General features: G+C 36.6%; 1 protein-coding gene across 6 annotated transcripts in view; it reads left to right on the top strand.

Moving 5' to 3' along the window:
- Positions 1-16,828, top strand: part of DAGLA (diacylglycerol lipase alpha) — a 119,267-nt gene extending 102,439 nt beyond the window's left edge. For all 6 annotated transcript variants that reach the window (XM_088146196.1, XM_088146190.1, XM_088146192.1 and 3 more), the window contains 4 exons: positions 1,105-1,301; positions 2,104-2,233; positions 2,763-2,944; positions 3,142-16,828. In XM_088146196.1, coding sequence (XP_088002322.1) covers positions 1,105-1,301; positions 2,104-2,233; positions 2,763-2,944; positions 3,142-4,066 — 1,434 coding nt within the window. In that variant the 3' untranslated portion in view covers positions 4,067-16,828. The remainder of the gene's footprint in view (positions 1-1,104; positions 1,302-2,103; positions 2,234-2,762; positions 2,945-3,141) is intronic.
- The last annotated feature ends 268 nt before the right edge of the window (positions 16,829-17,096 follow it).

The raw sequence follows: 17,096 nt of genomic DNA, 5'->3' as shown, positions 1-17,096 counted from the left end.
TATGAAGCTTAGTAATGCTTAACAGAAAAACAGCTGGGAAGGAAAACAATATATTGAAATTTGTTTCATTCTATGGCAAATCATCTTCCAGAATTATTGAGCTTGATGACATTGCCACCAAGTATGAAAAAAATATTCAAGCTGATTATTGCATTTCCAGAAGTTTTTTACAATATGAATTATCTATTTTGGCAATCAATACTGGAGTACTATACCAATGAAAAATATATTGTATCAATTTTCTCTAAACTTTTGCAGTAAATTTGATATTTATCTTCCATTGGTATTCCCATTGTTGCTAGTTTTAAAAATGTTGGTATTCTTAACTGGACCTACTTTCAAACTGATACTTTATTTAAAATGTGTTCCTTGCATAGTACTTCAGTTGCTCTAATACACCATTGAGAGAAAATAGTTTGATGACCATTATACCTACATTAGTGTCAGGACATATTTTTAAAGATTTAGGAAGCGAAGAACATGTAAAGACTTTAGCTTATTGTTGTGGTATGTACACATGTATGTATGTATATTTATATATTTATTAGATGTATATCATGCTTTTTCTCCAGGAACTCATGACAGCCTATATAGCACTCTGTCTTCAAGTATTTTCCACAACAACAACCCTGAGGTTACATTGGGCAGAGAGAAAGTGACTGGCCCAAAATTATCTAGTGAGCTTCAGTGATTAAGGATGGACTTGAACCTGAGTCCTTCCAGTCCTTATCCAACATTTTAACCACCATACCACAGTTTCTGTGGAATAAACCAATATATGTAGATGCAGAAGTAAAAGAACACATGAATTAAAAAAAAAATGGGGCTGCAGCTGTAGTATACTGTATTGATGGATTTCTGCTATTCTATTTGCAAACATATTCTAGTTAAATAAAGGCAGCTGTGTATGTACATGATGTTAAGTCTAGATGGACAAAAACTTTCAGTCTGCCAAGCTGGGTTACTGTGGCTTCTATTCTGTATATATATTATAACTTTAAAGATGAAAACCATGAGAAAATGTGTGATTGCTATTTTCTTTCATATGCTAGCTTTAATAGTGATCATCTCACACTCCTTCATTCCTTTTTCTTTCTTGGATAGTGGAGAATCATAGTTGGTGCAACCAAATGCATACCCAAGTCTGAGCTTCCTGAAGAACCTGAAGGGAACTCAGTAACCAGTAACCGCCTCTGGACCCATCCTAGTGATTTAACTATTGCCCTCTCAGCCAGCACACCTCTCTACCCTCCTGGGCACATCATCCACGTGGTTCATAATCATCCTGTTGAACAGTGTTGGTAGGCAAAACAGGGAATAATGGTTGGCAAAGTTATCAGGGTTTTTTTAGGAAAAAAATGAGAAGTCTGTTTTCAAAATCTCTCTTAGAACTTTTAATATTGGTGATGCTTACTGATGGTGCTGTATATATTGCCGTTGTTACTTCCCAGGGAATTGTGGTTTGATTTTACTTGTTCTGCACACGCTGCAAAATTAAATAATTATCTCTCCTCCCCCCCACCTAAAAAAACAAGTACAAGGGAACAAAAAGTTTAAAGCTGGATAAAGACAGCGCACACCCAAATTGTTGCAGGTAATTGTGTCAGTCATTTCAATTGACCAAAACTGAAAAGTCCTTTAACAAAGGCGGTTCACTCTTGTATTCACATCTACAAAGCAGCTGAGCATCTCTGTTTATTTGATGAAAGATCAGGTACAAAGTTGAATTTCTGAATCAGATGTAATTACAGTTCAACTAAGAGCTAAGATGTGGGCAAGTTCCTGACACTTTTTCATTAGTTTTTTAGCTTTGCAGTACAGTTATGCTTAATGTCTATTGACAATCATGCGTCTAAGGAAATATATTGTATAATATTTGTACATAGTTATACCATAAAAGACCACATTATGCAATGAAATAGTTTATTTAGCATCTTGATTCTTGAATTAAAAAGTAATCTAAAGGAAATGCTGTAGTTACAAGGCAGAGGATTTGAATGAATTATTTGTGTTTACTCTGCTTGTATCACACAGTAGTCTCACAAAGTGGTAAAGTAATTAAAAGCGATAGTTAATGACTGCCTCATCTGATATCTTTTATAGTTGCTGTGATCAGGAAGAACCTACGTACTTTGCCATTTGGGGAGACAACAAAGCATTTAATGAAGTGATAATTTCCCCAGCAATGTTGCATGAACATCTGCCATATGTGGTAATGGAGGGTCTTAACAAGGTAATAATCAGTCTCTGATTTGGGTGAAGAATTAGAAACATCATGCTGAGTGTCTGGATGAGAAGGACTAATGCTGATTCTATGGTTTACAGATACAGAAGGACATAGTGTAGCAGAAAGTTTTCATGCACATATCTACATTTATATAAAACATGCACACACACACACACACACACAGAGGCATACACACACACACACACACACACACACACAATCCTTCTGTTGAGCTCATGTACTGAGAAATGCTAATGCATCACTTTTGTAAAACCAGACCAAGATGTCATTTGAGCAACAAATTGAAATTCTACTGATTATATTGAGCTATGGTGCTTTTCTAGAGTATAATAGTTTCTTATCCATCTTGCCACTGATAAGATCTTAATTATACTACACTTCACATGATCTATTATATTACACTTTAACATGATCTATATCTGTCTTGGCATTCGTTTAATGCTACTGAACAATAGAAGACAGATTAGAAATGAAAACACAGCAAAGTTATTATTCACTAATTTACTTTGCATAGGTCCTGGAAAATTACAACAAGGGCAAAACAGCTTTACTTTCTGCAGCCAAAGTGATGGTGAGTCCTACAGAAGTGGACCTCAACCCGGAATTAATCTTCCTGAATCAACCCCTGCCTAGTAGACCTTCTGTGCAGATTGGAATTGGAGACATAGCAGTGGATAGAAGGAACAGCAGTACTAAGTAAGGATATGGCTCTGATTTTCTAGAAAGGCTTACGAGGGCTGCTGGTGATCTTATTCCTTCCTACTGTCCTGTTGGTGAATATCATAATTCATAAATAAAGAGTTGTGCCTTCTGAATACTCTTCTGTAGCTTGTTCCAGGAAATTACAGTGTAGCCTTACATTAGTCTCACATATTTGTATTCTCCTTTTGCAGGAGTAAGGCTCACTCTGAAATCAGTTTGGAAGGGTTTTATGAGACCAAGCTTCTGTCTCCAGTGCAGAAGGATCCTGTGGAGATCCTGCTACTAGATACCAAGGAGCGCCTGTCTGTAGAACTGCAGGACCGGCGTGCTCCTCTTGCTACAATGGAGAGCCTATCTGATAATGAATCCATCTATAGCTTTGATTCAAGGCGTTCCTCTGGTTTCCGTAGCATTCGTGGCTCACCCAGCCTCCATGCAGTCATGGAAAAAGATGAAACTCACTGTTTTTATATTGATCCAGCAATTCCTGAGGAGAACCCCTCCCTCAGCTCACGGACAGAACTGCTTGCTGCTGACAGCCTCTCCAAACACTCCCAGGAGACTCAACCTCCTGAGGGCCTGCAGAACAGCGGAGGCACCACTCCTCAGCGGCGATGCAGTGATGAAGGCGCTGGTAGTGATACAGACCATATTTCCTTTACTCGGGAAGAATTGACCCTCCAAAATGGGAGGCTGAGTGATGCCCCCAGCCCACAAGTGTTGGAGTTTGCAGAGTTTATAGATAGTCTCTTTAACCTGGACAGCAAAAGCAGTTCCTTTCAGGACATTTACTGCATGATGGTATCGGACAGCACCAGTGATTTTGCTGAGATTCCCAAGTCAGTGAGTGACCAGGAGATCTTGCTAAGAGCACAGTATGAGCCCAACTTAGTCCCAAAGCCCCCCAGGTTATTTGCAGGCTCAACAGATCCTTCCTCAGGCATATCCGTTTCCCCTTCTTTCCCTCTGAGTTCTTCTGGAGAGCTTATGGACCTCACTCCTACAGGCATGAGTAGCCAGGAATGCCTAGCCACTAACAAAATCCGGACTTCCACTCCCACTGGAAATATGACCAGTCCTGCCAAACAAGAAGACCTTGTGATCTCAGCCCTCTAATATAGGAGAGAAGGGCCAGAGTAGCAAATCCTATAACAGTGAATCTTGGGATAGCGCTTGGAGGAGCTGGTCTCTGGGCAAGTGAGAATGGGTGAAAATGCATGGGGAAGCACAGTTTCCCCTCCTGGGTGCTACATTAATGGCACTACAAAGGATTTCAGCATGAAGGATGCCACATATTGGCTCAAGTTCTTTAGTTAGGGAGAAAATCACTGCCTAACGCAGCTTGCTGCTTTTTCAGGGTCTCGTTCACTGAAGTTAGATGATTGGTTTCCCTACCTCAGCATATTTCTTTAAACAAGAAGGCAGACTCATTGCCTTTCCTGCTGAAATTATGAACGTACTGTCTATGGGCTAGATGATTAGAGTAACTGAAGCTAAAAGGTCTGATAATGTCCAATAGTCATGTCAAAATCAAGGAAATTGTGACATTGGGCTTTATTGCACTAGTGTGTCATGTTTGATCCAAGTACCTGTTTATTGTTGTCATCATGATTTTTTTATGACATGCTCTCCTGTTTTATAGCCATTGACTGTGTTCCAAAGGAATGCAGCCTCCCACCTCTAAACCCTAACTGGGTGCAGTGAGAATTGGGATGGGGCAACCTGTGCTCCTCCAATTAGCTCTGTGTTCAGTGATATCCACACTTCTTCTAAGAAGAAAGAAAATACATGTACTGGAGAGTTGAAGGCCATTTCCACCTTTCATCACCCGCTGGAGGGGTGAACAGTCTCTTGGGTCTCACATTGTTGCACAGCTCCCCTAACCACTATGAAATAGAGACAATCTTGCTCTCCAACATAACTGTCATCTCTATTTGCATGGATTGATTGGTTTAAACTAGCTTTTGTTTTTCAAGAAGCTTGCCAATTCCCTGCATTATTCCCCAGTCCTTGAGTATGGAACTATTTTGTTCCCATTTATAATTGCAGTATAATATTGTCTGTCTCTGAGTTCAGGAAAAAGAGGGACTTTTTACTGCATATTGAAGTTTCATGTATGTTTACAGATCTACTAAGCATTTGGGAGGTAAACAGGAAATCTCTACTTTTGTGAGGAAAAGGTGCTCTCTGCCCTTCCCATTTCTCCATCAACATGGGGTCTAAGTCAACCATGGAAAGAATAGGAAGAATTGCTGTTACATATCCTTACTAGAAAGTAAGACTAGAATGTTGGCATTAACCCTCTGTGTATGCATCCTAACACCCAACTGAATATCATGGGCTTATGAATATGAGGTAACTGCACAACAGCAGCTCCTGAAATTTCTTCTCAGCTATTAATCCTGCAGTTTGGTGCTCACAATTAAGTTCATGACAACAGGGTGACACTGTGTAAAATTGCAGGGATTTTCCAATGGTGAAATTGGGAGTGAAATAGCATTTATGTAGAAGTCAAACATACTTGATCTACAATCTTGTATTGTACTAAAATATATCTGAATATGACAATGCCACAGAAAATTCTTACTTCAGGCTATTTCAGTATACAGTCTCTGGGTTCTACAAAGTATACTAGACACATCTCACAGGCCATGAAGTTATGTCCTTGGTAAATCCCTTAGGTTTGCAGCCGTAAGCCTCCAAGTAGGCTGTTAAAATAAAGGGGTTTTGAGGAATTTGTTAGCCTCCCATGAATGATTAGTATGCTATGTTATGCTTAGAAGTTGGATGTTGTGAAGAAGATTGAGAAAAACTGTACACTTTGTGGTAACAGATAATGTAATCCTATGCATGTCTACTTGTAAACAGTCTCAGTGGGTTCAGTGAGACTTTTTCACAGGTAAGTGTGCTTAGAATTGCAGTCTTAGTTCTAGGAGACTGTCTACATTCAAGTTGTTGCCTTGTATACTTTAATACTGCATTTATTTGAAATAAGTGCAATTTACTTGAAATAGGTCTACAGTAAACTCAGTGTGACTTCCGTTTGAGAAAATGCATTGAATTGGGCTGCAAATATGTGGTTATAAAATAGTACACTTATATTGCATTAATGTAACTGAATTTACAATATGAAGGATGCTGTTGAAATTGGGGCCTTTTGTTTTTATATGCTGTTCAGTGAGAGAGGGGTTAACCCCTATCTTAAAGTAATTATGCATTGGAATTATAAACTTCTGCACTTAAAAAACAATAATTTAATGATTTAGGGTTGTTCCAGTTTGTTTTATAGCTTTGTTTTCAAATGTTTCTCTTTTTCCAAGAATTCTTGCAACAATCAGGTAGAATTATGTCCATCATCAAAAAAATTCTATGTATCTTGTTGAATAATTAGTAACTGCTTTTATAGTGAATACAAGAATAGTTGTTCTCACTCACTTAGATTACCGTAAACATCTGCTACCTAGGCCAAGGCTAACAAAATGTTCTTCACTAAAGGCATGGTGGGAATAATATTGAGTTATTAAAGGTAAATTCATATTTCCAAACATTCAGGTATTCTTTTTGATGAAAGCACATAATAAATATTTGTAATGACATTTGGAAAGGAAGATATATTGGTAAGTTTAAGCTGCAGGTACCTATAATGAGTTAGACTCTCCAGATTGGGTGGCTTAAAGATCTGATATAAACCATCCAAATTGGGTGGTTTAAGGATCTAATATAAACCATGTAGTCAGTTAATCTCATAAAAGCAATGTTTTGTAAATTGAACTATATTCAGTGATTAAGTTAGGGCTACAATGTCTGGTTTGCAAAAATCCTTTTTGGTAATATCTAATGGTTATCTGAAGATAGCCCTAGCTAATACTTAGCACCTAGAGATTTCTTTAAACATCAAAGCACTTTACAAATTAAATGAATCTTCCCAAGCTAGGTCATAAGAACATCAGATGGGGAGAAAGAAAGGGTTTGTGCTTGTATGTGCAAGAAGCCTATCTAACTTATTAGATGGAGGTAGGGCTGTTTCTAACAAAATATACTAAGGCTACATAACATAGGCTTCTTGCCTAAAATAATTATTTTAGGTTTAGAGAGTAAGGACAGAAAACAATCAGGTAGCTGGTGTAGCTTTGCTTGGGGAAGAGTTTAATTTGTTTTCCTGGTGGTAGATCAAGCTATTGCACTACAATGTCATGTCTGACCTGAACACAATTTAACTGTCATTTCTTAGGGGTTGTTGTTGTTACTTTTATTTTAAACTTGTTTGATAGTATCCTTAGGGTGTTTCTTGCTCTCTTTCTTGTCTGGAGCAGGAAGAATCTATCTTAACTGGGTCCCAGATTATCTGTATGATTTGGGGACTTTGTTCAAACAGGAGAAACATATCAATTCTGGTGACTTATATTCTTCAACTGATCATGAGTGGCTACAGTAAAATGGGGACCGACTGGGAACATTTAATTGTATCAGTTCACAACATCTCATTTGCCCTATTTATTATAGATTTATTCTTTATCATATTCTCTTAGTGCTAATTGACCCTTTTAGTATAAATCTAAGTAGTATATAAACATTTCCAGCAATATCAATATTCATTCCAACCGGAAATGATCTACGGCTGACATATAAATTCAGTGGTCTGTTGAGTTTCATGCCTAAACATGCTACTACCTCTTTCATTCCTAGAAAATGCTGCTGCTCACTACATATATGCTCCCTGTGCTTTGGCAGATGGGTTTTCATACATTTTTTTCCCTTAGGTCTGAAAAGTGCCACTTTATTTAGTTATCATCTATTATTGTTATACATTAATGGTTATTAGATTTTGGATGGAAATTATACCACTCTGATGAATGTTTGAAGCAGAGTCAGCCAACTGATTTATACTAGCAAGTTGGATTTGTGCACTTTAACAATTAAGTACTAAAAGCAAAAGTCCCTTAAATACACTGATGCTGCTTTGCCAAAGATGCCCTCGCAAAGAATATCTTTCAGCTGACATTTTACAATTTAACACAGCTGGGCAATCTGGATCTTTTGCACTGCAGTAATATAGGATCCAGTCATTATAGCTAATGGATGGAGATTCCAGAGGCAGTGAAGGACAGGAAGGCCTGGCACGATATGGTTCATGGGGTCCCAAGGAGTCGGACATGACTTAACGACTGAACAACAACAACCAGACTGTCAGTCTCTGAATGTGGCTAAAGAATATCTGTGACACATTTTATCAATAAGTCTTTTATTGTGCTTAGATATAAGTGCATAACAAGTAAAAATACTTATAATAAAGTTTCTATTGACTGAGTAGCCATCATGGAATATAATCAGGAACACGTATAGAAAACATAACTGCATTTTGATTATTAATTGCACAACTTAAAATATTTTCATTGCTGTTTAGATGAATGGTAGTTGAAGATTGCTTCCATTATAACTGAAAGATGGTATTTTTCAAATATGCCCAGATCAACAGTATTGTGCTAGTTCTTCTGAACATGTTTGTTCCAGACATAAATCCTATTATTGAAAGATTTGTACTAAATGTGATAAATGGAAACTTCATCTTCTGGTACTTCATATGGTTTTAAATATACATTGGTCTTTCCATAATTTTATTCCTTTTCAATAATCTGCAGTTTGGTGATTTCCATTTCCGATTCTGCCATGCTACCTATAATTTTTCAAATATGTTCATTATAATTATACTTTATCATCTTTCCCCCTGTACTCTTGATGTTAAATACTCCTTTTCTTTGCCATCATCTAATCTTAGTTAGTACTGGATGCATCTTGTTGTTTCAAAAACCTGTGTTCTCACTTTTCAAGCTTTTCCACGTTTTAAAATTCAAAACTATCCATGAGAGTGCTTCTGTTGCAAGCCTGTTTTCCAAGAATTCAAATTACCATGTTCAGATTGCAATTCTTCCAGATAGCACATCCTTTGTTCTTTAGATTGCCATGGAAAATATGATTACATAAGTGTTACTGAATAATGCCTTTGATGAGCACATAATTTCTCCTTCATATATTTTGAAAACTTCTGGGTCTTTTGTCTTTTATTTCTTTGTGCAATTAATTGCTGTTTCTCCTACTATGCAACTGAAATTTTGAAGCATCAAAGATCAGCTTTAAAAAACACATGAGGTATGACTACATGCTACATTTCTCATTTGCCCTACAATTTCAGGAAGCCTGATGTATTGTCTCTATTTCAAAGTCAGCATAAAGCATTCAAAAAGACTTCTCACTTAATAGGAAAGATGGTGGATGGCAGCTAGAATCTTCATCCTTAATATTGGGGGGGGAGAGGTACTGTGTAATGTGTATTACTAAAGATAAAACTGTATATAAGTAATCCTGTGAAACAATTTTACACTTCCATAGTCCATCCAGCCCAGTATTGCCTGTTCTAGACATGTTTTTCCAGTGTCTCAGGCAGAGGTTTTTGGACTTGTTAAAGATTGAATCAGGGATTTTATACAGACAAATTATGTGTTCTACCATTGATTTATGGCTTTTAACAATAATAATATTAGCAAAATAGTCCTTGATTAAAGATTAATCTAGGAAGCTCTAAATTCAGACTGAAAAATAACCAAATGATTTCACCACAAAACATATAGTTAATGTTCCGTAGAATTTAATATATGATATTTAACTAAATCATATTTTCCATTAAAGCCTCAAACATGGGGCCTATTAAAGCCTAGAAACTTGTATAACAGAAATCTGCAGGTTTTTTGTTCAGTCTGTCTCTGATGTCCCTTGTTTCCAATTTGTAATTATTATTTTTTTCTTTAGCAACAAGTACTTTAGGTTTTGAAAGGATTTCTAGGCTAAGTAATTTATTATTGCCAATATAGTAAGTGACATTGAAATATTTAAATCTCTGCCATGTGGAAAGAATTTGCTTGTTTTCCCAAAGTGTACAAATTAAGATATCTTATTGAACATAGTGTATTTAGTTCTGATAAATGTTATCTTTAAACAATATTTGTATACTCAGATAATTCAGATTATGTGATCCAGAAGATACTTGGTTATGAAACCATCAGTCAGTTTGGAAGATTTGCACACACCGTTATAGACCTAGCCTCAAATGCTTTCACACCAAAATGGTTGCCAAACTTTAAGGAATTGGGAGCTGGAGATGGGCGGAGTTGCAGTAGAATTTGTACATAATATCAGAGGTTAGAAACTTTTAGAGAAAAAAAAATGAAACATATGTGCATGCACTCCCCCCCCCCCACTTTATTTGATTTCCTCTCTAGTGGGGAGGAGAGAAAGAGGTCATCAGCTCTGGTATACATTTTCCACCCAAGGCAATAATAGCACTCCACTGAATTATACCTGGATCCAAGTCTGGATTCTGCTATAAAAATATAGTAGCCAAAAATTGGAGGCCCAGCTTGCCCAGTCAGAACCATACAAACCAGCTAATTCGAACTTTCGGTGTTAATATCTTTATTCCTGGCTTCCTCAGCAATCCTTTTAGCTATGGAGCTTAATTTCTGGGTCTGTTAGCACCATTTATTATATATTGTGTAGGACATTCAAGCACATAGTAATAAGTCCTCGGTTATTATCACGAGATTTTAAAAAAACTAATATTGAACAGTGAATTGTAAATAAAACATGCATCCTGCTAAACCTATTCCAGATTATTTCCTTAACCCAACTAATATTAAAATAGCTTCTAGATATCTCAGTTCAGTTTCTCTAATCTGTGTTTGCTGTCGGCCATCTTGGCATTGCCCTGCAATAATCTAATTTTATACTTATTTTAACACACTCTTCCCCTTTTTATTGGTTTTTATAATAAATTTGTCATCTATTCTGCGTATTTTACACCATAGGCAAGAATGTAAGAATTTGTATTATTTCTCTCTCTCTTTTAACTTTATTTATATAATATTTCATCTTCCCTCTCCCTTTCCCTCCTCCTCCTCTCGATTTTTGGCCTGTGAGAAGCTGAATGAAGAGGCCTAGCTGAGCTTTTATTTCTCAGTCTCTAAATTCTAAGATTGAACTGCTTACCTGCCATTAAGTTTGTTTCTTCCCTTAAATGCTCAACTCTAAAATGATAATGATTTTATAAATGCAATAAAAACACAAAATTCTTCCTCAAAAAGCCCTTAGACTTCAGCGTATCAATTATTTTCCCCATTCATTGGCTATGCAAACTTCTTTCTATTTATTTAAGAATGTTGGTGTCTAGGGACTTAATAACTGCTGTTCTGCTCCTGCATCTTTGTCTTTGGTCATATCCCTTTGCCTCTTTTTAAGGCCAAGTAAGGATAGGGAAGAATTGTCTCTTTTACTCAAGAGTGATAGTAAGTCTCTTTCAAGAAAAGTAAGGAGAAAACAATGGGCAAACTTTTATAACCAATAATGTTATAAGAATCAAGAATGAACCTCAAATTTCCCTATTTCAAGCCAGGTTGTCTTCCACTTATTTTCTCGATACTGGAAAATGCAGTTATTTGTAGACTTTTACACCTTGTTGCTGGTTAATCACTGCAGAGTTACATGTTAATTTTGTTTGTTTATTTAACTGCATTTGTATTCTGCTGTGTTCCAAAGATAGTAGCCAATCCCATGCAACACTCTTAATCTCAAAATGTTCTCTTAAAGAGCCAGGTCTCAGCTGCCGGTGTGCATTTACATCCCTTCTTTCCCTAATATTTTCATTGTTCTGTTGACAACCCTCCAAAATATATTGCAACCACAATTATGCTGCCTCTGTCAGTCTTACATTATTTATAATTTATTATGCTTTCCTCATTTATGAATTTCAGCTAAGTCTCTAAAAGAAGCTACCCAATAGACCTCCACTTCGTAGGCACAACACATCACATGTGAAAGTAACTGAAAATACAATCACAGTGCCTAGGATTTTTTTTTTAATAGTATTTTATATTTGTGAAATTAATGTTGGTTGAATTACTTAGCTGGGGCTCCTAAATTTGAACTGCTGAAAACAACTACCACTAGATGAGAACAAAGACTTACCCAATTTCTCTATCACTTTGCTGCCATCTAGTGATCATCCAGAGGTTTGCAGTCCAATCTGATAGCCCTAACTTGAACTTTGGCTGAAATAAATTTATGGAAATATGAGAGAAGCACTACTCTGCTTTGGATCTGAGATGTTCCAGTTGTTCAGCACCATTATATACAGATGGAGGTCTCTTTATCTTAAAATTACTGTGAAATACAGTCCCTAAGTTTGTATATTGTTATGGTTATTGTAAACTTTATCTCTTATTGGTAAGTAATTTAAATTACTCTCCTGTTAATTTAATGTGGCTTACATACTGCTTTCTCTCTGAGAATGCCTTGCCTTTGCAAAATATCTCTGAGGTTTCACAAAGAACTTGGATTAATTGGTGTTTGGCCTAAACTGTTTCACTGTTGTCTGAAATTTATTTCATTGTGGGTAAACCTTAGCTAGCATGAAACTGAGCAAAATCAGGGAGGCAGTGAAGGACAGGAAGGCTTGGCGTGATATGGTTCATGGGGTCACGAAGAGTCGGACACAACGACTGAACAACAACAACAACAAAACCTTAGCTGTTTAGAGAGGGATATTATAGCAAGAGCAGCACATGGTAATATGATGCATCATAGAAACCTGGTTATAATGTCAAATGTAACATGGAAACCATTAATTTAATCTACATTTGTCTGTATGAACATGAGAACTATTTCTGCCCCTACTTACCATTGAAGTTTCAGTTTCCATGGATAAATTATAAGAGCTTATGTAGTCTGATGGTACATTATTGGAGACATCTTATATACAGCTGGGTATTGTATGTGTAATAAGAGAGTATGGTTGGAATATTCTCTTCTTTCAAATTCACTGCTGAACTGAATGTATATTTTCTTCATTCTGTGGTAACACCATCTCAATAGGAACCAAATTTCTTTCTCCTGTTTATACCTTTCATCAAAAAAAAAAAAAAAAAAGGCTACCTTTCACTCACTACTTTGAAATTGGGAGTATGCCTTTGTCAACTGGAATACTTTCCTTGTGATTTTTCCTTGATTTCATATGTAATCTGCTGTCTAGTAATACTGAACTGCCCATAACCTGAACTTCCAGATATTAAAAGCTTTAGGAGCTCTGACAAAATGTATGATAATTCCCTTCACTGTTGTATTAAAACTATCCGTGGAGTAGCATGGTGGCGAGCTTTAGGTAGCAACAAAAATGTGCCCTTTGGTCTTTTGTATGCCAAGGTCCCAGGATGAATTTCTGGCATCTCTGGGTAAAGCCTGTCAGGTGGCAAGGTCGAGAAAGGCCTATGCTAGAAACATTTGGAGCACTGTAGCTCTGAGATTAAGGCACTGATAAATGGCCTGATTCACTTTTATTATTTGTACATGGTACTTTTGTATCATGCATTAACAAATATTCTTCTGATTTACAAAAAAAAAAAAAAATTAAGCAGTAATACATAAGGAACAGTAATATTTAAAAAGAATTGAAAACATAAAACAAGCAATAGATAAAATATTGGTGGGGAAGATATTTTTTGCTTAATAGAAAAGCTTGGGAAAATTATACAGACAGATAAATACACACACAGACACATGCATACACTGCTGAAAATACGACACTATAGGAGCTTGAAGAGCATTCCTAGAGAGCGTTGCACAACTAGAGCAGCATCAAAGCTTTCTTCCTTGTAATCACCTGCCTCACTTTATTTAATGGGGCTACTCAGATTTAAGTCTCTGAGGATTTTCTGGGCAACTACATGTTGAAAAAATGCTCCTTCAGATAACTGGGCCCCAGGCTATTTAGGATTTAAGATTATGAAATGAACTGGGAGCCAAACTATTGATACAATGTGTTCATGGCCAACTCGTAGATTAATCTGACACTGGCTTCATTCTAGTTTCATCAAATGTTTTTCAGATATTCACATATCTTAGGAAAGACTTCTATGACCTGCCTCAAGTTATTCATGAAGCATTATAATAAGAATGGGCAAAGAATAAGCTAGAATATAAATAGACATAAAATTACTTTCTTGGATCCTAGTGTCATACTTGATGGTGTTTCCTTCTTCAAACTCTTGGTAAATATCATTTCTGATACATTTTGTTCTTACATGTATTTCCTTGCACAATGAAGGAACCCAGGGAGCATGTCATAATAATAATAGTAACTGAGTAATTCCGGGGGTGGAGGTGGGAGTGGGGAGAAGCATCAAGATTCATAGATATAAGTAGAACAATCCTAGGTTATATCCAATTATTGTTGAGGAAATTGCTGCCTTGTTTTAATTCTATTTTCTCTTTATTTTTTCCCCTTGCTCCACACTATTTTTTGTGCCTTGGATTGCTGATTTGAAATAACTAGGAGATAACTTGTTAAGTGGTTTTGATTAGCTTTTCTTATGATATGCAGGAGAGTTGCTGTTGCAGACATCTTCATCCTTTATGCCACTATACTTGGTCAAAGTGTCTTCTCCTTTCTCAGGTTTCCTCATCTGACTGAAGCAGGCGTTTGCCAATACCTAGGAAATACACTATAAGGGTCAACTTTTGTGTTGAGATTGTTGGCGCTTATGATTATGGGGCATATCTGAAAGCATGTAGAAATGAGTGTGAGCCCACTCCGTCACAAACTGCATTTGCAACTTCCAAATTCTAACCCTGAAATTGATTACAGTTTTTATGGAAAGAGCAAAGTATTTGACTTCATTCATGTAAAGTGGCATCAGGTTTGATATTTCTTTTCAAAATTATTTCTTTGTTCTAGATTCTTTTCCTCTTACTTGATGCCTGTGTGTTTCCATTATTAAGCGTAAGAAGGCTCTTAAGATTTTAGCTTTCCTTGGTGCAAAGGAGTTCAGTCCATGCCTCAAGAAAAGATAGTCAACTAGATGCTAACAAAGTGATTTTGGGAAAAAAAGTAACATGCAGACAACAGACTTTCTTATTTATCAGGACTCATTTAACTCAGTTATCAAATTCTAAGGGAGGCCCAGATGTTTAGAAACTTGACTTACTGATAAAAAGAGTACTATTGGAAAGACATGTCCCAGTCCCAAGCATCAAGCTAGCATTCAGACTGTCAGATTGATATATACACATATTGTCTGTCATATGTTTCCCCAGTCAGGGCATATTAGATATACAGTGCTACCATACAAAAGCTGGCATAAATACCACAATTTTTATTATTCATATCAAATGTCAGAAGTATTTTTTGGCAGACAGGCTTGCAGAAATACATTTTACCTGAGATCATTGCATAGTATCCAATACTTATTTTCCAAGCTGCTTCAATCTAGAAAAGGGTCATTTTAAAGTAAGTCACTGATATCTCAGTTCTGTCAGCTTTATTGATGGAACTGTTAACCATCAATCACATGCTGATGAACAGATCTTTTCATGTATGTTTTCTCAGCACTGGGCATGACAGGAGGGAAGGTACTTTACTATCCTTTCAGTGAATTTAAATTTATGGTGGTACATTTGTAATGTTAATTGGCAGACAACCTCCAGAATCAGACGTAGGGGACAGAAACCCAGATAGTGTTCTCTTTATGACTGAATATGTTCATTTCCTGTTGTGTGGGTGAAAGAAATTCATGTGGAATCAGTGTTGCGGAAGACTGTTTTGAGTATGGAATCTTGGGCTCTTGCTTGTAGGAGGGGCATTACCAAATGTCTTTTGCTATCCTGTAAAATTTCTGTACAAAGATTTACTTTCCTTGCCTTTCCTTCAAAAACAATCATACAATTTATCTATGTATGGCAGCCTTGCTTGTACCCTTCATTCATTGATTATTTCTTCTGCTGGGGCATGTTGGAGCCAGGCATTTATCAGTGGACTCCTGCTTCTTGAGCATTTAATCAGATTTGTCTTCCCCTAGGGGGAGAAGAGTGTCAAATCTCATCCATGTCTTTGATTCCAAGGCCCTCCAGACCTCAATCATAGATTCTAGACCTTCTTTGTATGGAGTGACTGAAGAGGCAGCAAAACATCCATGTACTGCTACTCTTAGGAGGTCACTCATTTACCTTTTCTAGGAATGCTATCTGTTGGATTCCTGTTCTGATTTATCCCAGCATGAAGGCTGTAGAGAACTCTGAGCACTCTATCTGTGCCATAATATGTGACTCTTTTTTAGCCTATGTATGAAAGTATAAACTAATATTGCTGTAAAGAAAGATACAAATTATTATAACATATTATATAAATATATATGTATATAACAATTCTGTATATTGTATACCTCCATGTATGAAATTGTGGTTGAGGCATGGTTGAGATATATAATGCTATCCTGTTCCTTGTTTAGGATAAAGGGATTGACCAGCATTATATGTCCCATGGAGCTAAAAAGAATGATTGGGCCTATGTACTGTACTACTGTTAGAAAGAGAACAAGAACAAGAGGAACTGCCTATGGTGTATCACCGCATCAATCTGTTTGTCCATCACTATCTCTAACAATAGCCAGGTTGGTATCTCTGCATTAGGAAGAATAAAAAGACATCCTAATTCACCCTCATAAAGATCCCCAAAAGCAGAGCAATTACCGGATCTTAAACAGCAATACAATAGCAAATAAAACATAGGCAAATTGTATCAGAATCTTTTAAGATTCCTGCTACATCAGGGCATAACACAACTGGTCCAATGTTCTGCATGACATAATAGCTAACAGGACCTCTGTTTATGAAACGCAGATACAAACATCAGTACATCTTCCTCGTAAATGTAAAGATCCACATAACCTCTAACATTTTAGTATGTGTAAATTCGTGCTGAAGCAGCATTCTTGAAATCTCTTTTATGGCTTCCACAAGGTATTTTACATATCTACTTATGTTCCTGTAGAAGCCATGATACCAAGCCTTTATTGTTTATTCTGGTTGCATTTGGGGGGAAAGAATCTAAATGCAGCTGGTTGTCTTTGAGGTTTACTGGAGCTACTTCCATGGATGAATAGGAAAGTTCTGTTTTAAGTAGAAAAGCATACAATCATAAAAGAACCATACAACATTTTTAAAAATCATTGACTAATGTGGTTCTGTTTCATGATTGCTCAAAGCTTTATAGGTTTGCTGCCTTGGTAAATATCTGTGTCCCTGATTGTCTGTCTATAGTGCCTTC

Source organism: Python bivittatus, unplaced genomic scaffold (assembly GCF_059951505.1).
Source record: "Python bivittatus isolate LINGU-HERP-01145 unplaced genomic scaffold, Pbiv_v1 ctg000480_np1212, whole genome shotgun sequence".
Classification (NCBI taxonomy): domain Eukaryota; kingdom Metazoa; phylum Chordata; class Lepidosauria; order Squamata; family Pythonidae; genus Python; species Python bivittatus.
This window is presented reverse-complemented; position numbering and strand designations above follow the sequence as displayed.